Source organism: Corythoichthys intestinalis, chromosome 14, assembly GCF_030265065.1.
Source record: "Corythoichthys intestinalis isolate RoL2023-P3 chromosome 14, ASM3026506v1, whole genome shotgun sequence".
Taxonomy (NCBI): Eukaryota; Metazoa; Chordata; class Actinopteri; order Syngnathiformes; family Syngnathidae; genus Corythoichthys; species Corythoichthys intestinalis.
The window spans coordinates 1408995-1432415 of record NC_080408.1 but is presented as its reverse complement, the minus strand read 5'-3'; the positions used below and the strand labels follow the sequence as shown (position 1 = coordinate 1432415).

Below are 23421 nucleotides of genomic sequence, written 5' to 3'. Positions count from 1 at the left end.
AGTCCTTTATTTAAAGAAAGTTTGTAGTGTTTACTTTGTAATCGCTGTATTCGTATTTGACATAATACAAAACAAGATGTTTACTCACTTCCTCTTAAGTCCAATGGTCCCATAGTAGCAGGGCTTGTTTTGGCCAATATCCATGGTGAATGGGAACCTTTTGAAACTCCTCTCCCTCATAAAGCAAGATTTTTCTGCAGCCGTTTGGCTGGCGTGATGCGAAAAATAAACGTATTAATCCGCAAAATCAGCTGAATCCTTCGTCCTCATACACAACAATACGGCTGTTTAGTGAAGAGGACGCCTTCACCCGTACACGTCACAGCGCCCTCCTCCTCAATGCAAGACTGAAGCCGGAAGTCACTCATTTTCATGGCGCGGGATACAAAAAACTAAATAAATATAGCGATCACTTCCACACACATCCAGGCGGTCCATATCATTCAGGAGCATAAAATACCGCGTGTATTATGAAATAAACATGCTTTTTCGTGTCATGGGTCATGGTTAATAAGGCAACTGAGGTGGGAGGTAGGGTGCGCCCCACCGTCTGAGAGGTGCCGAGCTATCAAACTTGGAGTTGTTTTTGTTATCAGGTGTTGTGGTAGTGCAGGAGGTCCCGCCATTTGTTCTGGACTGTGCTGAAGAGCTGATTGCGGCATTTGGTGTTTGCAGACATGGGCTTGTAGATGGCTTGCCTATCTCCTTGTAGTTGGCATCCATCTTGCTCAGTCAGCTGCATGACGCACGCGTTGGGCTTCCGTGGTTGTTGTCTTGGTACTGCAAGTTCTAATCATTCCAAGTGCAACTGTTCATAATATCAAATATATTCTGCTTGTTTTCCTTAAACTATGGTATAAATGCAAATTATTTTATATTGGGTGTGTTAGAGTAATTCAAACAGTAAATACGAGAAAAGATACTATTCCTTGATTGATTATATTAAGTGTGTTAAAGTAATGCAAACAGTTGAAAGGTCAATAGGAGAAAATATATTATTCCCTTCAATAGACTTGCTTAAATAAACGATAGCTGCAGCCCTATAGTCAACCATGTCTGCCTTCTGTAGGTTTTCCAACCAGCGAAGGTAAACATCCCAAACTTATCCCAAAGTACACGTTTCCCCTGCACGTGTTTTATGGCCAGTTTGAGTTTCCCCATGGAGCTTTAAGTGCTCCTGCAAGGGGTTGACTCAATTCTGCCCAAATGGATCGCCACAGTGGCCTCCATCCATAAAGGCAGTTTTCGCCGCTCTTTTCTCCTGCAAGCGGCGGATGACTTTTGTCACATCGCTTTGTTATCGATCGCCCCGGAGAGCCAGCACGTCACGCAGTGGCGCGAGTGCTCGTCATGTGTCCGAAGCGTGGCCCGCTTACCCGCCACTGTACTCTGACTATAAAGCGAAATTCCCCACTTTATGCACTTATAGTGAATTGCCTTTTCAGGATTTCATTTGTTGCAGTGCTGTTTTCGTCTACGACGACTACAACGAAAATATTTCGTAAACGAACAATTGGCAAAAAAATGCCACGTAGCAAAATCCATTTTGCCACATGACAAAAAGTGTTTGCCTCATGGTAAAAAAATGTTGTGGCAAAATGACGTGGCAGCAAAAAAAACAATGCCACGAGGCAAGAAAAAAATATCACATGGCAAAATCCATTTTGCCACATGGCAAAAAAATGCCACATGGCAAAATCCATTTTGCCACATGGCAAAAAAATGCCACGTGGCAAAATCCATTTTGTCACATGGCAAAAAAGTGCCACGTGGCAAAATCCATTTTGCTTCATGGAAAAAAGTGTTTGCCTCATGGCAAAAAAAAAGTCACATGGCAAAATCTATTTTACCACACTGCAAAAAAAAAAAAAAATGCCACGTGGAATAAATCCATTTTGCCACATGGCAAAAAAGTGCCACATGGCAAAATCCATTTTGCCACATGGCAAAAAGTGTTTGCCTCATGGCAAAAAAAATGTCACATGGAAAAATCCATTTTGCCACATAGCAAAAAAAATGCCACGTGGCAAAATCCACTTTGCCACATGGCAAAAAAATGCCACGTGGCAAGGAAAAATGCCACACAAAATTGCCACACTGCAAAAAAAAAAAATGCCACGTAGCAAAATCCATTTTGCCACATGGCAAAAAAGTGCCACATGGCAAAATCCATTTTGCCACATGGCAAAAAGTTTTTGCTACATGGCAAAAAGTGTTTGCCTCATGGCAAAAGAAATGTCACGTGGCAAAATCCATTTTGCTACATAGTAAAAAAAAAAAAAATGCCACGTGGCAAAATCCATTTTGCCACATGGCAAAAAAATTGCAACATGGAAAAATCAATTTTGCCACATTGCAAAAAAAATGCCACATGGCAAAATGAATTTTGCCACATGGCAAATACCACTTTTGATTCTCGCTGTCTCTCGGGCAAAGGTTGAGTCAACTTTAATCCATTTTAACCGGCTGCAAGTGTGATTTAGTCATTACGCCACCTGTTATGTGCCACAGGGAAATAACAGGTACTCCTAATTACACAAATTAGAGAAGGATCACATGATTTTTCAAAGGGTGCCAATACTTTTGCCCGGCCCATTTTTGGAGTTTTGTGTAAAATGAGAATGATTTAATTATTTTCATTGCAAGCAAAACAAATGAAGGTATTACAACCAAAGCATTTGTAATTGCAATCATTTTTTGGGAGAAAAAGAGCATTATCTGACAGAATTGCAGAGGTGCCTATACTTTTGGCCAGCAGTATATGTCAGGTGATTTATTTTGGATGTTTATGTATTTCAAGCTTTATTTATTTTTATATGATCTTGATTTATTATTCCTGCCACCCTTGGGGTATCATTTTAGCAAGTCCTAGTTTTTTAAATAAAATGTTATTAACCCCGTCAGGACACCTGTCCGCCCAGCGTGTGGTGCTGCAAGTCAAGCAGGACGGACGCCACGCCAGCGAGTCGGTGGCACCTTTCATCGAAGAGTTGGTGGTGCGCCGAGAACTGACGGACAACTTTTGCTTTTACAACCCCAAATATGACAGCCTCGAAGGTACCGCCGCAAATTTTCTTGTCGGCTACGATCAAAACTGCATATCTTTGCACCCAACATGTCATTTTATGTGGGGCTGCAAAAGTACATTGTGTTATTACAAATAAATACCACATGAAATTGCAATGGAATGAAGGAATCCAACTGCTCTGGATGTTTTCAGGCGCTTACGAGTGGGCTCAAAAAACCTTGCGAGATCACGCCAAAGACAAGAGGCCTTACCTGTACACACGAGAGCAACTGGAGAAAGCCCAGACGCACGACAAGCTGTGGAACGCCGCTCAGGTTTGACATTTTCCCTGAATCGACTCGTTGGCTGCGGAGGTTGTGAGATGGACAAGTGTTTTTTTTAGTATCAAATGGTCTGCGAGGGCAAGATGCACGGCTTCCTGCGCATGTACTGGGCCAAAAAGATCCTGGAGTGGACAAGTTCACCAGAGGAGGCGCTCTCCATCGCTCTGTACCTCAACGATCGCTACGAGTTAGATGGTCAGGACCCCAACGGATTTGTGGGTGAGTCACTTTTTTTTTTCTATACGGTGGAAAAAAGTTTTTTTTTTTTTTCCCCCTCACTGTAAAACATTAAAATTTAGTCATGCCAACTCAAGAATGTGATTTATGGCTGCTTAAAATTCCATTAAAAGTTACTTCAGTAACTTGTTATTTGGAGTACTCCTAAATTTTTATCAAGTTAACTCTTTATAGTAGGGCTGTCCCAACCGACTAATTTCCTCCCGATTAGTCAGCCGACTATTTTTACGATTAGTCGACTAATCTAATAATTTTTTTTTTTTTTTTTTTTTCCACTACTTTAATAATTTAATTTTTGTTGAAGCTTATTAATTCACAAAAAACATTTTGGAACACCTACATTCTTTATTAACGTATAAATAAATAACATAAATCAATATAATAAATAATAATAATAATAAATCAATAATGAATCACAAACAATGAGGTCAAATGATGCTGGCATTAACTAGTGCAAAGAAAAAAAAATGTAAACGGAAACACTGAGACTTCACCTCTTTAACTGGAGTCAAAACAGTTCTTACTCTTTTTGTGGTATGTCATTGTCTATATTGTTCTAAATGTTAAAATGAATTGCAATGTCCTGGGCAACCATTTTCAGAATACTTTGTGTGAGTTCAGATGCTTTTTCTGGTGTGCATTCCGCATTTTTGGGGGAGGGGAAAAACTGTTCAACTTTTGTTTTAACCTGAAAATAGATCAAGTAGAGGGCACACTGAAATGTTACCGCAATTATTTTGAATGAGAGGCACACATACTCACAGGAACAAAAATTAAATATATAGTATTAATTTTATAGTATACTACAATATGTAGATACACAATGATACTTTATAATATAAAGTGACTAACATTAGTGCAGTCATGGATTACAGTAAGCAGGCCAGTGCTGTTTCCATATATATTTTCATTATATTATGTATATACAGGATGTACAGTGGGGAGAACAAGTATTTGATACACTGCCAATGTATATATTTTCCCCAAGTGGGAGCTTCCATGATCCTAGTAAATTTAATAATAATAAAAAAAAAAAAAAAAAATATATATATATATATATATATATAATTATTAGGGCTGTCAAACGATTAAAATTTTTAATCGAGTTAATTACAGCTTAAAAATTAATTAATCGTAATTAATCGCAATTAATCGCAATTCAAACCATCTATCAAATATGCCATATTTTTCTGTAAATTATTGTTGGAATGGAAAGATAAGACAAGATGGATATATACATTCAACATACGGTACATAAGGACTGTATTTGTTTATTATAACAATAAATCAACAAGATGGCATTAACATGATTAACATTCTGTTAAAGTGATCCATGGATAGAAAGACTTGTAGTTCTTAAAAGATGAATATTAGTACAAGTTATAGAAATGTTATATTAAAACGCCTCTTAATGTTTTCGTTTTAATAAAATTTGTAAAATTTTCAATCAAAAAATAAACTAGTAGCCCTATTCTGTCCTCAATGTGTGTGAGTACACAAATTGACAGATAGCGAACATAAGTTCCAAAAAGAAATCCGACGGTGTGGCAAAGTTGCATGGGCTTTACTGAAGTCATCTCTTTTTGACAGGAGCATGTTTCTTGTATTTTTGTAAAACTGAAAATAACAAGGCAATGTGTAAATAACTTGCATAAATCACAAAATAACAAAAAATGTACACACACGTGTCCATTTGAGCAGTAGCACTAGCCAATTAGCTCACAAGCATCTAACAATGTAACTGCATTTCACCATATATGTGAACAAATTCAAATACACATCATCAATAACTATCTAATGCTCATGAATATAAACAAAGGAGGAATATAACTCACAAGCGATGCATGTATTAGACACAAACAGTGTGATGGGGCTATGAGAACTGCCACTGAATACTGGATGCGGACGTTAGCTGGTCTTGAATAGCACTGTCTATTAGTGTGAGTTCGCGTCGACATATAATCACGTCAGAAAAGCGCGCCGAAACCCAAATAATCAGCTGCGCTGAATCGCCAGCAGAGGACGACATTACGCCACATAACATATGCAAGTCACACCCAAGCGCCAGCAGAGGGCGGAAAAACTCCATAAAACACAATTAACAAGTTGTCCTTTCACTGTACTGACATTAAAATCTGTCTGAGCGGGCCTAGTGCGTTAATTGCGTCAAATATTTTAACGTGATTAATTTAAAAATTAATTAACGCCCGTTAACGCAATAATTTTGACAGCCCTAATAATTATATATACATTAATTATTTTATTAAATAAAAATGCACGTTGATACGACGCACTTAAAGGGCATATGACATCAGAAAAAAAGTCTTAAATGGCATTATTATGTGAATTAGAATCATATTTTGAGACGATTCGACTATATACAACAATTTAGCAAAGCGCAGATGACGAGAAATTAGTCTTTTAATCTGCCGGTTAGCCACGCCTACCATTATAGGGCTTTAGCGTCCCCAACAGGTGGATGACGTCAGCGGTAGACTGGGCTCATCGGTTTTACTATTCAGCCCATTGAGGGGGAATTGTTCAGAACGAGGAAAACGAGACGAAGAGAGACGCAAAATGTCATTGTTTCAGTCTCTCTACTCCCAATATTTTTACAGGATATTGTTTTTATCCAAGTATTTTTCCCCAATAGCTATATAAATGGCTTGAGAAGGACCAGTCAGCCCGTCGAGGGGGAATTATTCACAATGAGGAAAACGCGACGAAGAGAGCGGCAAAATGTCATTGTTTCTGTCTCTTCAATATTTTTACAGGATATTCTTTTTACCCAAGTACTTTCCCCAATTGCTAAATAAATGGCATGGTCATGACAAATAACAATCTTGTGCTAAATGGAATATAAAATAATAAAAATCCATTTATTCAAGACGACATGGCAAAATTACTCCATAATGGTCAAAACAGTCGACTTCACCTTTACTGTCACACCTCCCAAACGATATTTTATGAAACCTAAATCGGACATATGTAATTTCCCTTCCCCGGCTTCGGAGAATGTAAACAGACCAGAAGGAGTGACAGCTAGCCGACATGCTAACCCGAACCGAGGGATGTTTCAAAGTCTTCGAAGTGGAAAATCACACATAACTAGCCTGGATTATTTGACATTACCACCCGGTTGTCGAGTTTCTTTGCGGATCGGCAAACCGCCCGGCGGAAAGCAATTTACAGTTCGTTCCCTGGAGGAGGGTGGCTGGAGTTGTTGTGCAGCTAACGTGCTAACTGCTAATGACCATGAGGATAGCTATTTACATGCCTATCAATGATCAAACGTAAGTAGTCCTTTATTTAAATGAATTTTATAGTGTTTACTTTGTAATCACTGTATTCGTATTTGACATAATACAAAACAAGATGTTTACTCACTTCCTTGTAAGTCCAATGGTCCCACAGTAAATATCCATGGTGAATGGGAACCTTTTGAAACTCCAAAAAGGCGCATACGCCTCTCCCGCACACAGAATGATTTTTCTGCAGCCGTTTGGCTGGCGTGATGCAAAAAATAAAAGTATTAATCCGCAAAATCAGCTGAATCCTTCGTCTTCATACACAACAGTACACTGTATAGTGAAGAGAACGTCTTCTACCGTACACGTCACAGCGCCCTCCTCCTCAATGCAAGACCGAAGCCGGAAGTCACTCATTTTAATGGCGCGGGATTCAAAAAACTAAATAAATATAGCGATCGCTTCCACACACATCCAAGCGGTCCATGTCATTCAGGGGCATAAAATACCGCGTGTATTATGAAATAAACATGCTTTTTCGTGTCACAGGCACTTTAAAGGTAACTTCCATTTTAAAAAATCGTTAGAAAGTTGTGTGGACTTACAATCTGCTAGCTTGTTGTTGCTTGTTGTCTTGGAAAAAAAAAAAAAAAAAAAAAAAAAAAAAAAAATATATATATATATATATATATAGCGATTTCAAAACCGGTGTAATGTGGTCCAGCTTCCTTGTATTTGTGAGGACTCTGGCTGCAGCATTCTGTATTAGCTGCAGCTTCCTGACTGATTTTTTATCAAGACCCGTAAATATACCGTTGCAATAGTCCAGTCTGCTGAAAATGAATGCATGCATGCATAAGTTTTTCCATGTCTTGTTGAGTCAGAAGCCCCTTAACTCTGGTTATACTTTTTAGGTGGCAATAAGCGGATTTAGTGACGGACTTTAGATGGTTATCAAATTTTAGGTCTGAGTCAATAATTACGCCAAGGTTTCTGACTTGATTTGTAGCTGTAAATGACATTGAGCTAAGTTTCCTGCTTATCTTTGACCTTTCCTTTTTTGGCCCAAAAATGATCACCTCTGTCTTGTCCACATTTAACTGGAGAAAATTCTTGCAGCCAGTTAAAATGGATTAAAGTTGACTCAACTTTTGTCCTGTGTCCTTGTGTGTACCACATTGAGCATGGAGAAAAGAAAGACCAAAGAACTGTCTGAGGACTTGAGAAGCAAAATTGATAAGAGGCATAGCAATCTCAAGGCTACAAGTCCATCTCCAAAGACCTGAAAGTTCCTGTGTCTACTGTGCACAGTGTCATCAATAAGTGTAAAGCCCATGGCACTATGGCTAACCTCCCTAGATGTGAACGGAAAGGAAAAATTGACCCAAGATTTCAACGAAAGATTGTGCAGATGGTGGATCAAGAACCTCGACTAACTTTCAAACAAGTCCAAGCTGTCCCGCAGTCCGAGGGTACGACAGTGTCAACCCGTACTTTCCGTCGGCGTCTGACTAATAAGGGACTCTGTCGTAGGATACCCAGGAAGACCCTACTTCTGACCCAGAGACATAAAAAAAGCCAGCCTGGAGTTTGCCAAAACTTACCTGAGAGAGCCAAAAACGTTTTGGAAGAATGTTCTCTGGTCAGATGAGACAAAAGTAGAGCTTTGTGGGGAAAAAACATTAACATAAAGTGCACAGGAAAAGAAAAACGAGTCCCTTAAAGAAAAGAACATGGTCCCCACAGTCAAAAATGGCAGAGGTTCCCTAATGTTTTGGGGTTGCTTTGCTGCCTCTGGTACTGGACTGCTTGATCGTGTGCATGGCATTGTGAAGTCTGAAGACTACCAACAAATTTTGCATTATAATGTAGGGCCCAGGGTGAGAAAGCTGGGTCTCCCTTAGAGGTCATGGGTCTTCCAGCAGGACAATGACCCAAAACACACTTCAAAAAGAACTAGAAAATGGTTTGAGAGAAGGCACTGGAGACTTCTAAAGTGAGTCCAGGCCTGAATCCCATAGATCACCTGTACAGAGATCTGAAAATGGCACCCTTACAATCTCAGAGACCTGGAGCAGTTGGCCAAAGAAGAAGGTCTAAAATTCCAGCAGAGCATTGTAACATCTCATTGATGGATACCGGAAGCAGTATTTTGTCTAAAGGTTGTGCTACCAACCACCAAGTATTAGGCTGAGGGTGCCAATACTTTTGTCTGGCCCATTTTTGGAGTATTGTGTAAAATGGTAACGATTTTTTTGTGTTTTTTCATTGCAAGCAAAATAAATGAAGATATTACTACCAAAGCATTTGTAATTGCAATTGTAATTTAATTTTCTGGAAGAAAATGAGCATTATCTGACAGAATTGCAGGGGTGCCAATATTTTTGGCCAGCACTGTAAATGTGAATTCATGTTTCATCTCCGATATGGATTGTCTTCTCCCTTTAGGTTGCATGTGGTCGATTTGCGGCGTCCACGACCAAGGATGGGCCGAAAGAGCGGTTTTCGGGAAGATCCGCTACATGAACTACAAAGGCTGCCAACGCAAGTTTGACGTGGCCAAGTTCGAGAAAAAATACTGTCCCAAAACTCTTGGTTGAAGTGCGTCTTTTACTCCTTTGCATTTTCTCTCCTTCTTACTGGGTGTTTTGTATTTTGTCCAAAATGTTGGTGCTATTGTTTTCTACAAATATACATTTAAGACTCAATACAGTGGACTAGTGAGTATTATTTAGACCAGACATGTCCAAAATCCGGCCCGGGGGCCAAATGCGGCCCCTGGTCAAATTTCATCCGGCCCCCAGCCTTTGTCATAAAATCAATAACGTCTGGCCCGCACACAGACTTAATAAATGGGTCAGAAGTACTGCAACCAGCATATGAAGTAGCTTACACACGAAATGCTGCCCCTCATTTACCCACTAAAAGGCAGCAGCACTTTAACCCTTTATTGCCAAATGTATCACATTTGATACACCTAAAATTTCATGATTTTGAGACTAATTTAGAATTTTGACATTTCTTTTTGAGAAAAAAAACGATGGATGCAAGTCAACACATGCATTTGCAGGTTCTATGAGAGAGAAACATTATTTAGCATGGGTTATAGATATAAGAGCACTTATGACTCATTCATTTTGACTTTTCTTTTTACAAATTTGAAAAAATGGTTTCATTAGGACCTTATTTTTCAAATTTTGGGATTCTCTGACAATTGCTTCATGTTGCAGGTATTGAAGGGCTAAGCAACATTACCCTATGTGATCCATTACTTCAATTTTCTAAAATAGCGACAATCACCAAAAAAAAAAAAAAAAAAAAAGTTGACTGTGAAGGCTGACGCTTCAAGGATAGGTGGAAATTTCCTCACTAAAATATGCAACAACTGTGTCTGCCTCATTTGCAAAGAGACATTCGCCTTTTTTAAAGATTTCAATGTTAGCCGATATTAGCAAACAAGACACGCTGACATGTACGGCAAGATTACAGGGAAGATTCGCAGCGAGAAATTGAAGCAACTTGAAGCTAGTTTAATATCACAGCAGCGGTATTACGCAAGAGCCCGAGAGTCGAAAGAGAACGCCACAAAGGCTAGTTGTAAGATTTCTGAAATTATTCAATTTAAAAAAATAAAATAGCAAATGTGACACACTGAATGGCATGCTAAAATTTGCTTAAATATATTGTTCTACGTAAAGGACGTCAGCCAAGGTCGGCCCCCCACATTTTTACCGCACCAAATCTGGCCCTCTTTGCAAAAAGTTTGGACACCCCTGATTTAGACCATCTGTCATCAAAATTTTATCATCAAAAGAAATTTATTTGTATTCACCACATCAGCAGCGTTGTTTTTGGCAGCCAGTTTTATTTTGGTCTTACTCTTTTGGACAAAAATACTTATTTAGTCATTTCAAAATGTGTTTGTCTTCGTCTAGTTATACAGAGTTTTAAAAAGTCCTCACTTTAGCTGTCTTAACCAGCTTGCAAATTTACGGAGAATCGCACTTTCAAGTGACAAAAGTGTTTTAAGTCAAACACGTTGTAGGCCATTTTCATACTTGTATTCTTTTTTTCCAAAGGCCAACGTGGCATGGTTCCTTTCCTACTAATTAGCACGACACAAGACATGAAAGCATAAATATATACATATTTTTTTTAATGGGAAAAAAAAGAACAGCCTAGAGTGGGTTTCTATACAGACTACAGTTAATGTTTGTGAAATGCTATCCTTTGGCTTGATTAAGCCATGTCTGATTAATTAAGATTTCACTGAAGTTGCTGCTAGAGATGTGATGCAACTTTCTTTCTACAGAGTTTGAAAAAAACAACACAAAAAGAGTCGTGTGTGTGTGTGTATACACAGTGGGGCAAATAAGTATTTAGTCAACCACTAATTGTGCAAGTTCTCCCACTTGAAAATATTAGAGAGGCCTGTAATTGTTAACATGGGTAAACCTCAACCATGAGAGACAGAATGTGGAAAAAAAAAAAACAGAAAATCACATTGTTTGATTTTAAAGAATTTATTTGCAAATCATGGTGGAAAATAAGTATTTGGTCAATACCAAAAGTTCATCTCAATACTTTGTTATGTACCCTTTGTTGGCAATAACGGAGGCCCAACGTTTTCTATAACTCTTCACAAGCTTTTCACACACTGTTGCTGGTATTTTGACCCATTCCTCCATGGAGATCTCCTCGAGACCAGTGATGTTTTGGGGCTGTTGTTGGGCAACACGGACTTTCGACTCCCTCCACAGATTTTCTATGGTGTTGAGATCTGGACACTGGCTAGGCCACTCCAGGACCTTGAAATGCTTCTTACGAAGCCACTCCTTTGTTGCCCTGGCTGTGTGTTTGGGATCATTGTCACGCTGAAAGACCCAGCCTCATCTCTAAAATATGCCATATTTTTCTGTAAATTATTGTTGTAATGGAAAGATAAGACGGATATATACATTTAACATACTGTACATAAGTACTGTATTTGTTTATCATAACAATAAATCCACAAGATGGCATTAACTTTATTAACAATATTTCTGTGAAAGGGATCCCCAGATAGAAAGACTTGTAATTCTTAAAGGATAAATGTGAGTTTGTATATTGTGACTAAATATTGCCATCTAGTGTATTTGTTGAGCTTTCAGTAAATGATACTGTAGCGACTTAACTGTTCTGCCCAAACGCATGATGGGAAGTGGTGCAACCATGACTGCGTGTGGTGGCTGCAAATGCTATATCTTCTCTGCGTTGGGTACACTACAGGGTGTTAAGAAAAAGATCAACTCCTGGCATTCTTCCCCACGTCGCTTCCCACAATATTTATAGTTGCTGTGGGAGAGATGACAAAGCTTTTGCCAATTAAAAGCACGGCCCTAATGAATGCTTGTATCTACTCCACTCTGCCTCTTATCTCTGTATATAAGTAAAACGGCGCCATTGTAGGCTGTTTGCGGCAATGCGTGAATGAGTCGTACCGCGAATGCGTTAATTGCGATATTTTCACGTGATTAATTTTAAAAAATTAATTAGCGCCTGTCAACGTGATAAATTTGACAGCCCTACATTTAACAAAATAAATGCATTCATTTGGGAAGAAATGCATAAATGATGCTACAACAATCTAACGATATACTGGCCAGTGGGGTGGCCAACCAGTTTATAGGGGTGGCCGTGGCCACCCCCTGGTGGCGCCACTGGTCAGCGGTTTTCTGTGAAAAACAACTCCATTTATGGACATGGTTGCATTAGGGGAGATGTATACTGACTTCAGGGGGTAAGCCTATATTCCAATATTTTGGATGACTACTTAAGAAATAATGTTTTGACGTAACTTGACTCGAGTCGAATTTTTGGCTACTCTACCCACCTCTACTCTGAAGTCAGTTTTACTATTCAGACGTTAAATAGCGTGTCAGATTAAAAAAAAATAAAAACATTTATATAGCTGTTATGCAAATGTTTGAAAAGGCTTATAAAACTGCAGTAGTTTACGGCTTCTCTATAAATGCCCTCTTAGAAAAAAAAAACGCTCTTGAAATGTCCTTTAAACTTAAACAGCAATGAAGAATTTTCACATTAAATAAATAGTTTTGTTTTTAACTCAATTGGCTGCCATTGACGACAATCTACACTTTAATACAGTGGTATGAAAAAGTATCTGAACTTTTTGGAATTTCTCACATTTCTGCATGAAATCACCATCAAATGTGATCTGATCAAACCACCGAGGGGGGAAAAATAAGTGAACCCTCTGTCTAAGGAGACTTAAAGAGCAGTTGAAACCCATTTTTACCAACGAATTTAAGTCAGGGTTGTGTCCAATCACTGATGAGTGCTTTAAATCTGCCCTGTCCACTATAAAACACACACCTGGTAAGAATTGTCTTGATGAGACGCACTGTCTGATGTGCATCCTGACTCGGTCAAAAGAGCTGTCTGAAGACCCGCAATCAAGGATTGTTGATTTGTATAAAGCTGGGAAAGGAAAGGATACAAAATCATCTCTAAAAGTCTGGGTGTCCATCAATGGACGGTCAGAGAAGTTATCTGCAAATGGAGAGACCGTCCACTAAAGATGACGCCAAGTGAGGTAAAAAAAAAAAGAACCCAAGAGTGTCTGCTAAAGACTTACAGAAATCACTGGCACAGTACAATATCTCTGCGCAAGAATTGTGTTCATGAGAGGCCTCCACGGAGGAAGCCACTACCATCTTAAAAAAAAAACCTTGTTGCTCGTTTAATATTCGCAAAAAGGTACTTGGACACTCCACTGACGTTTTGGCAAAATATTTTGCGGACTGATGAAACCAAAGTTGAATTGTTTGGGAGTAACACACAACGTCGTGTGGAGGAGAAAGGAACAGCTCACCAACATCAACACCTCATGCCCACCGTGAAGCATGGTGGAGGGAGCACCATGATTTGGGGCTGTTGTACTGCCTCAGGGCCTGGACAACTTGCACTCATTTTTGGAACAATGAATTCAAAATTTCATCAGGATGTTTTGCAAGAAATCCTGTGGCTGTCTGTCAGACAGTTGAAGCTAAAAAGACGATAAATGATGCAACAAGACAATGATCCAAAACACAGACGTAAATCAACTTCAGAATGGTTTCAGAAGAACAAATGACACGTTCACGTCCAGACTTGAACCGCATTGAGATGCTGTGGCATGACCTAAAGACAGCAATTCATGCTAGACATCCCAGGAATCTGACTGAACTACAGCAGTTTTGTAGAGAGGAATGGGCCAAGATTAGTCCTGATCGATGTACCAGACTGATCTGCAGTTACAGGAAGCGTATGGTTGAAGTTATTGCTGCCAAAAGGGGGCACAAAATATTAAATGTGATGGTTCACTTACGTATTCCCCCCCCCCTCTCTCATTGTTTGCATACTATCCTCATTAAAATATGAAAAGCTATAAATGTTTGGGTGGTTTTAGTTAAAGCAGAAACTGTTTTTTCATCTGTGTGAGTTTGACAAAGATAGCCACCCTCCCCCTTCAAATGGATTGGACGTCTACTAGTGATAAACTCACAGCAGAAGCTTGTTGTTCTGTTTATTAGTTGTTTTGTACAATATCTTGATTTCATGACCAATCAATAATTGCTGTAGCGCCTAAAAAGGAAAGAGCGAATGAACAAGCACTCATTTGCCCTCTCCCAGTCAGAATGGATTGGACGTCTCACGCTGTAAATGGCGTGCCAATGAGTAAAAACAGTCCCTTAAAAAGACAAGACATTCATAAACTAGTGAAATATGAACAAGCAAAATTATATAGAACAAAAAGACCAACATTGGCACTACATCCGTCATTTTTAAAAATTCAAATCATGAGGAAACTAAGGCATGGAAAAACAGTAATTCCTATTTAGCATATCATGCTAATGCTAGCTACATTATGATGAATCAATGTTAACGTTTCTGTCAATGTCAAAATAATTCAGCCGTCTCCATTCAACGTAGTCTGCTTCAACATGGCCGCCGGAGTCCATTTGCTTTTTTCACGCGCTTTGTGGCTCAAGCTAGCGCGCAGACTCATCTCCAAACCCGAGCTTAGCGACCAGCCGTCGCCGCTGCAACAGACGTGTCTGAACATTTCTCGGAAGCGCGTGGACATGAGGTTGTAGAGGACGGGGTTGACGGCGGCGCTCAGGTAGAAGAAGACGCCCGACACGATGTGGACGTGCTCGAAGATCTGCAGGTGGCTCTCCAGCGACGCGTCCATCAGGCTCCACATCAGACGGTCCGCATGGAAGGGAGCCCAGCAGAGACCAAAAACCATCACCAGCACACCTGGACGCGAGGAAGGGTCAAATTTGAAGACAATTTTCAATGAAAGTATTCGAGGGAAACACATTTGGGGATGACTAAAATATGACTAAAACGAAAATGATAAGGGCTGCCAAAAACAAAAGTGGTCTACATACACAACATTTTGGTGACTTGAAGGTTGCGTTTGTTGACTTTCCGCGCGTGGGCTTTGCTGAGGCTTTCTGGGCCAAAGCTGCACCGGACCTCCACCGTGGTGGTCATGGTCTTCTCCCTGTGTAGCTGCAGTCCGATAAGAAGGTAGAGGATGCTGATGATCAGCATGGGCAGGATGAAGAAGACCAGCGTGGAAATCAGGATGATTAGATTGTACATCCATCTGGGCTTCACCAACTCTGTGGAGTAGAATGGAACCATGAGCCAGTGTTGATAGTGTATCCATACCGCATTTTTTGAAAAAAAAAAAAAAAACACTTTTCCCCTTTTATTACTAAATAACTGCATACAGTACTCATTCCAAATACTGTATTGGCCCGAATATAAGACAGCCCTGATTATAAGACGACCCCCTCTTTTTCAAGACTCAAGTTTGAAAAAAGACTTTTTGAGCACCAAATAATTTTTAATACAAAAAATGATTAGAGTACATCCGAAACAAATGATTATGACAATATATTTGAGAGAAAAAGCATGTTATTTTGCCTCATTCAAATCTTAATATCGGAACATTTAAATATGTAAACTAAAGTGCAATCACATTCATAAATGAATGGCTTCTGCTTTTTAAAATGTAAATAAACCAATCTATTGTGATAAAAACTCAAAATTGCAATAACTGCAATAACCATCAAAGTGAGGTAACAGCTGAGATCTGTCATGACAGAACATCGCTTCAATGATATCTGGTGCCATCTAGCGTCGTGAATGGGTATAATGTCTAGACCGCGAATATAAGACGACCCCCACTTTTTCAGTCTTATTTCAATGCATAAAACAACGTCTTATATTCGGGCCAATACGGTACTCAGATATTTATCGAGCCTATCCAACCCCCTACCCTTTCCGATAACTGACCCCATCGTGTCCCATAGATAAGCACTTGACACTGGAAGTCGCGGGTTTTTTGGCTATAAAGAAAGACCAAAAAGGCGTCAAATGACCTCGATACCAAACTGACTACTGGACTTTGTCAAACAATTTTGCTTCTCAAGTCCTCAGACAGTTCTTTGGTCTTCTTTCTGTCCTTGGTTGAGTCAACTTTAATCCATTTTAGCTGGCTGCAAGTGTGATTTATTTATTGCCACCACCTGTTATGTGCCACAGGTAAGTAACAGGTGCTGTTTATAACACAAATTAGAGAAGCATCACATGATTTTTCAGAGGGTGCCAATACTTTCGTCCGGCCCATTTTTGGAGTTTTGTGTAAAATGATCATGATTAATTTTTTTTTCTCTTACTTCTCTTCTTACTTGCTACCGCTGTACTTAATTGTGGTTTTACACGTTCTGCATATGAAATACACGTTAGCGAATTAGCTAATTAGCTTAGCGCTCGGCGCTAATTATTATAGGGTGACCAAACGTCCTCTTTTGCCCGGACACGTCCTACTTTCACGTAGTATCCTTGTCGTCCAGGCGGGTTTTATAAATTCATAAAAATGTCCGGTTTTTATGATTTTTCACGGGACCAATTTGAAGAGAATCCCTCCGGCCGCTGGATGGCAGCAGTTGACATGGCTCCTACTAGAAGGGACTTGTTTTTGTTGGCAGTTTACCCCTATCATTACTCATTACCGCCATCTACTGGGTTGACGATTTGCCCACAACGCTTGCCCAATTGTTAAGTTTTTTACGATAAATATGTATATAATGGCAACTGTTGACTTATGTCAGCGCTTTGACTGTAAATTCCCGTTTGGTGTCGCATCGTTGCGCTGCCGATGATTGTAAACATTTATAGCAAAGTTTGATTTTTGCTTCAGCTAGCTATCAGTAAGCTAAAACGCGCTAGGCATTATGGGAAACGTAGTTTTGAACTGCTACGTTTGGAAACATGCTGGTGGAATAGTTTGTCAGTTTATTTCGGTTTTTGTTTGTGTGCAATCTAGAACATTGAATACGTTTTGTGTAAAATGATCATGATTTTTTTTTTTTTTCAATTTTTTTTTTTTTTTTTCATCGCAAGCAAGATAAATGAAGACGTTACTACCAAAGCATTTGTAATTGCAATCATTTTCTAGAAGAAATTGAGCATTATCTGACAGAATTGCAGGGGTGACAATGCTTTTGGCCAGCAGTGTACGACAAGATCACTGATTCGCTTATCTCACTGTTGATTAAAAAAGAATTCTGCCTCACACAGATCATCCAATCATCATGCAGAGAACCAGAGCGTTCGGGCCAGCTGTGCCCTGCCCGATTGGGGGGATAAACCCAGCCTTTAGCCAATGTCTGATCTTGTTTCGCTGCAGTGGAACAATACACTCCCAATTCTGGAGACGCAGCAGTGTCCCTACTGTTTAAAGCAGGGGTCTCCAAACTATTCCGCATAGAGCCATGGTGGTTGCACAATTTCATTTCAACTAGGGTTGGGAATCTCTGGCATGAAGCCGATTCGATATGTATCTAGATACACAGGTTACGATTTGATTAAAAAACGATACATTCTTACGGCCGAGCGATTCAATACGATTCAATCCAGTTTAAGAACGATACGGTTCGATACAGAGTGAAAACGATACGATAGTAAACATTTGTTGTGTGTGTTCGTACAGTACTTTAAACATATTAAAAAAAGATTAAAAATTAAACAACAAAATTTCCTAACAATGTTATGTTTTATTTTTTTATGAAAAAAAAAAAAAAAAAAGCTTACTATATGACCGTCATTTTGTTGGATGGGATTGATAATAAAATAAAACTCCAATGACAGACAACAATAAAGTGCAGTAATTTAATTAATGTATTTCCTGGCGTTTTGAACACAATAGGTAAGTAATTTAAGTGCAAACTTTCAAAGTAAACATTTTACAAGCAAAAAATATTACTTATATGCAGCAGCTCTAGATAAAAAAAAAAAAAAAAAAAAAAGAATTAAACCTGCTAGTGTTATCATAAATAAATAATAAATTATGCTTTACCACTCGTATAACTGGGGGAATAAAAACATGGCATTTTAGACGGACAGGTCTATAATCATTACTTTAACCTTATACACAACAAAGTCATTCACTTATGCCTGTGCTTCCACATTTTTTTATTCCTCATGACTGCCTATATCTTTTTTGAAGGGCAGATTTTTCTTAAGGAAGATCAACTGATCCACATGATGCGTTTCGTGGAAACAATATGCCGCCCTTTCCACCATTGTAGTGGGATATTTTTCAGGGTTAATAACTCACGATGTCTGTACCGCTTCACACTAGCTCTGTCCCATTCGAACAGATCTGGCTGCTTTCGTCACTTCAAAGTCTGACTTTTGTTTTCCTCGGTGCGTTGAAAATCAGTCGCTGCACGTCGCTGGCATGGTGTGCAAACTGTCCATTGTTTTAGCATGTTGCTTCGTTGCCACTACTAGTTTCGTTTTAGACTGTGAAGAAAACGCTACGGAGCGTGCGGTACAGTGGTTTTGTTAGCTCTCGGATTGTTATGACACGCCCGTGACGATCGGTTAATGACGGCGACTACTCGCGGTTCTGTCGAAATGAATGGGAAGTTGAGGCAACCACGACGGCGGTCACAATTTAAGTGCGCTGTATGGTGAATGTCTCAAGCGCAGTACGTGAGGTAAAAGCTAAATTATTATCATATTAAACAATGCATTTAACTAGGCATTAGAAGCCGATTCTTGTGCTCGCGATAGCCGAATTCTATCTTCTCTACTATGGGTTCATTGAATATTTAATGGCTAATTACTGTCGAATAGTAACTTTACTATTGATACAGCTGTATCTCTCACCTGTATAAACGGGTATCCGGTCGTATCGGTTTATCGTTCTCAAGCTTAATTTCAACCAAACAGGATGACACCTTTACACCAATCTGGTGTCTTCCAAGTGTAATCATTTAATTGCAGTCAGGTGCTGCTGGTTTTAGCAGAAACCTCACTGGTTAAACTGTGTGCTGGATCGGTTGAAACCAAAACTAGGACCCACAGTGGCCCTTGATAACCGGTTGGAGACATTTTTGGGGAAGCTGAACTTCCCTTACAGCAGCGGTGTCCAAACTATTCCACATTGGGCCGCAGTGGGTGCTGGATTTCTTTCCAACAATACAAGATGACACCTTTTCACCAATCTGGTGTCTTACAAGTGTAATCAGTTGATTGCAGTCAGGTGCTGCAGGTCAAACTGTCTGTGCTCAATTTATAGGAACAAAATCCAGGACCCACAGCGGCCCTGAGGACCGGTTTCGACACCCGTGCCTTACAGTCTTGCAGCAATCGCCACTGATCTGTGTGGGTCTTAAAGACTGATTTTTGCTCACTCTTTGATAAGGTTCAATCATTTAATCAGTGTGGGAGAATCGTGATGGGGGACTCCAAAGATCATTCATTTGTTCTACAGGAGCCCTGATAGAGAAGCAAAATACATACGGCAAATAGCAGAACGCGGGAAGTCCCGTCCGAATTGAGGAGGCAACGTGACGATCCCGTGAAGGCTGGTGTTGGGCACAGAGCATAGCATGGAGAGCGACCACAGCGCGAAGACCACCCTCTTGACGTGAGCAGACGTGCTCACGTACTTGACCTTGAGGGGATGCGCCACGGCCAAATAGCGCTCCACGCTGAGAGCCGTGACGTTGAGGACTGAGGCGAAGCACACCGTCTCGAACAGGAAGGTTTTGAAGTAGCAACCGCCTTCCCCGAACAGGAAAGGGTAATTCTGCCACATCTCGTAGAGTTCCAGCGGCATGCCCAAAAGCAGCACCAGGAGGTCGGACGCGGCCAGGCTCAAAAGGTAGTAGTTGGTGGGCGTCTGCATCACCTTGTAGCGCAGGATGACCGCGCAGGTGAGGGAATTGCCCAGGACTCCCACCAGGAAGATGCTCAGGTAGGTAACGCAGACCGGAAGGAACACCGGGGACCTCGGGGGCCCCAGTTTCATCAACATGTAGTCGTCCTCGCTCAAGCAGATTTCATCCAGGTCGTTCCCCGGGAACCGCGACGCGTTCGTCCAGATGCACCGCAGAGCGTGATCGGGGCAGCCGGCGTCGACCGAGGCGTTCGCTGTGGTAGGACTCGCACGGGAGCAGTTGAGTTCCGGCATCGTGACTCCTGACTGGGTCGGTTCTAATGAGGGGGAAAATGACAAATGAGTGTCAAAATGAGACATTCCAGAATGTTGAAAAATGAAGCCTTGAGTTTTCTGATTTTCTCCTACATATTCATCTACATATACTTTGGGGCAAATAAGTATTTAGTCAATCACTAATTGTGCAAGTTCTCTCACTTGAAAACATTAAAGACGCTTGCAATAGTCAACATGGGTAAACCTCAACCATGAGAGACAGAATGTGGAAAAAAAAAAAAAACAGAAAATCACATTGTTTGATTTTTCAAGAATTTATTTGCAAATCATGGTGGAAAATAAGTATTTGGTCGATACCAAAAGTTCATCTCAATACTCGTTATGCGCCTTTGGTTGGCAATAACGGAGGGCAAATGTTTTCTGTAACTCTTCACAAGCTTTTCACACACTGTTGCTGGTATATTGGCCCATTCCTCCATGCAGATCTCCTCTAGAGCAGTGATGTTTTGGGGCTGTCGTTGGGCAACACAGACTTTCAACTCCCTCCGCAGATTTTCTAGGGGGTTGAGGCCTGGAGAGTGGCTAGGTCACTCCAGGACCTTTAAATGCTTCTTACGAAGCCACTCCTTTGTTGCCCTGGCTGTGTGTTTGGGATCATTGCCATGCTGAAAGACCCAGCCACGTCTCATCTTCAATGCCCTTGCTGACGGAAGGAGATTTTCACTCAAAATCTCTCGATACATGGCCCCATTCATTCTTTCCTTTACACAGATCAGTCGTCCTGGACCCTTTGCAGAAAAACCGCCCCAAAGCATGATGTTTCCACCCCCATGCTTCACAGTGGGTATGGTGTTCTTCGGATGCAATTCAGTATTCTTTCTCCTCCAAACAAGAGAACCTGTGTTTCTACCGAAAAGTTCTATTTTGGTTTCATCTGACCATAACACATTCTGCCAGTCCTCTTCTGGATCATCCAAATGCTCTCTAGCGAACCGCAGACGGGTCTGGACGTGTACTTTCTTCAGCAGGGGGACACGTCTGGCAGTGTAGGATTTGAGTCCCTGGTGGTGCATTGTGTTACTGATAGTAGCCTTTGTTACTGTGGTCCCAGCTCTATGTAGGTCATTCACTCAGTCCCCCCGTGTGGTTCTGAGATTTTTGCTCACCGTTTTTGTTATCATTTTGACACCACGGGGTGAGGAGGGAGTTGAAAGTCCGTGTTGCTCAACAACAGCCCCAAAACATCACTGCTCTAGAGGAGATCTGCATGGAGGAATGGGCCAAAATACCAGCAACAGTGTGTGAAAAGCTTGTGAAGAGTTACAGAAAACATTTGGCCTCCGTTATTGCCAACTAAGGGTACATAACAAAGTATTGAGATGAACTTTTGGAATAGACCAAATACTCATTTTCCACCATGATTTGCAAATAAATTCTTTAAAAATCAAACAATGTGATTTTCTGAGTTTTTTTTTTTTCTCACATTCTGTCTCTCATGGTTGAGGTTTACCCATGTTGACAATTACAGGCCAAAATAGAACTTTTTGGTAGAAACACGGGTTCTCTTGTTTGGAGGAAAACGAATACTGAATTGCACCATACCCACTGTGAAGCAACGGGGTGGAAACGTCATGCTTTGGGGCTGTATTTCTGCAAAGGGACCAGGACGACTGATCTCTGTAAAGGAAAGAATGAATGGGCCTTGTATCGAGAGATTTTGAGTGAAAATCTCCTTCCGTTAGCAAGGGCATTGAAGATGAGACGTGGCTGGGTCTTTCAGCATGAAAATGATCTCAAACATTGGAGTGGTTTCGTAAGAAGCATTTCAAGGTCCTGGAGTGGCCTAGCCAGTCTCCAGGTCTCAACCCCATAGAAAATCTGCGGAGGGAGTTGAAGGTCCGTGTTGCCCGACAACAGCCCCAAAACATCACTTCTCTAGAGGAGATCTGCATGGAGGAATGGGCCAAAATACCAGCAACACTGTGCGAAAAGCCTGTGAAGAGTTACAGAAAACGTTTGGCCTCCGTTATTGCCAACAAATGGTACATAACGAAGTATTGAGATGAACTTTTGGTATTGACCAAATACTTATTTTCCACCATGATTTGCAAATAAATTCTTTAAAAATCAAATAATGTGATTTTCTGTTTTTTTTTTTCTTCCACATTCTGTCTCTGATGATTGAGGTTTACCCATGTTGACAATTACAGGCCTCTGTAATATTTTCAAGTGGGAGAACTTGCACAATTAGTGGTTGACTAAATACTTATTTGCCCCACTGTACATGGTATTCATAATTATAATTCCAAAAGAAGATGTGAAGCCGGTTGTTTTAAAATTACTTTTTGAGACATTTTATTTGCACCTCGACCTCAGAGGACACGGCAACCCGTCAATTGTCACGCGTTAAGTGTGTGTCTGATTCTATAATGTATATAATCTCTCGTCCCTTCAGGCCTTGGTGCAAAATACAAATTGATTGGTGACTAATTGGCTAATAGCAAGGAAACAAAGAGATTAACAAGTTGCACAGATAGCAACTGACCAATGACAGCTGTGGCCAAATTGCGTCACCTTCGGAATCACAATGTACAGATTTTACCATTGTGTTATCATGGCTTAGAATGTTTTACTCATTAACTCGTATTTTATTCTATAGAATCATTGCCTTCTTAATGCACTGGAGCAATGTATTTACAGTACCGTCAAATGATAGAATGTCAGGCCACTGACCATGAGAGATGTCCAATCATAAAACCTAAAAAATTTTAAATCACTAGTAGTGATTTCCTGCCACCCGCACACTAGAATGGGACCTGTAGCGCCGTCACTGCCAGTCGATGACCTACTGTAAACTAAAATCTACTCGTAACTATTAACCATGCAAAATATGCAAGCTTAATAATGATCAACTTGGGCTAAACGTGAAAAAAAAAAGAAAACTTACTTGCAAATTAGAGTCCTCAAGGAAACAAAGTCAAGTTTAAGTCACTAAAGTTGAATGATTGCTACTCCAGTCAGGTCACAGTGTCGTGTATTGTGCTCTTGGTAGGTGAC

General features: G+C 40.3%; 2 protein-coding genes across 3 annotated transcripts in view; one reads left to right on the top strand and one right to left on the bottom strand.

Annotated features, from left to right (window-relative positions):
* Positions 1-20525, top strand: part of cpdp (CPD photolyase) — a 27772-nt gene extending 7247 nt beyond the window's left edge. For both annotated transcript variants that reach the window (XM_057857449.1, XM_057857450.1), the window contains exons 7-10: positions 2905-3057; positions 3221-3342; positions 3411-3570; positions 9285-20525. In XM_057857449.1, the coding sequence (XP_057713432.1) occupies positions 2905-3057; positions 3221-3342; positions 3411-3570; positions 9285-9436 (587 nt within the window). In that variant the 3' untranslated portion in view covers positions 9437-20525. The remainder of the gene's footprint in view (positions 1-2904; positions 3058-3220; positions 3343-3410; positions 3571-9284) is intronic.
* LOC130929858 (neuromedin-U receptor 1-like) lies at positions 14248-23421 on the bottom strand. The gene is made up of 4 exons (XM_057857456.1): positions 23312-23421; positions 19710-20405; positions 15275-15511; positions 14248-15140 (listed from the first exon to the last, which is right to left on the bottom strand). The coding sequence occupies exons 2-4, from the start codon at positions 20380-20382 to the stop codon at positions 14788-14790; spliced, it is 1263 nt and encodes a 420-aa protein (XP_057713439.1). The 5' UTR covers positions 20383-20405; positions 23312-23421; the 3' UTR covers positions 14248-14787.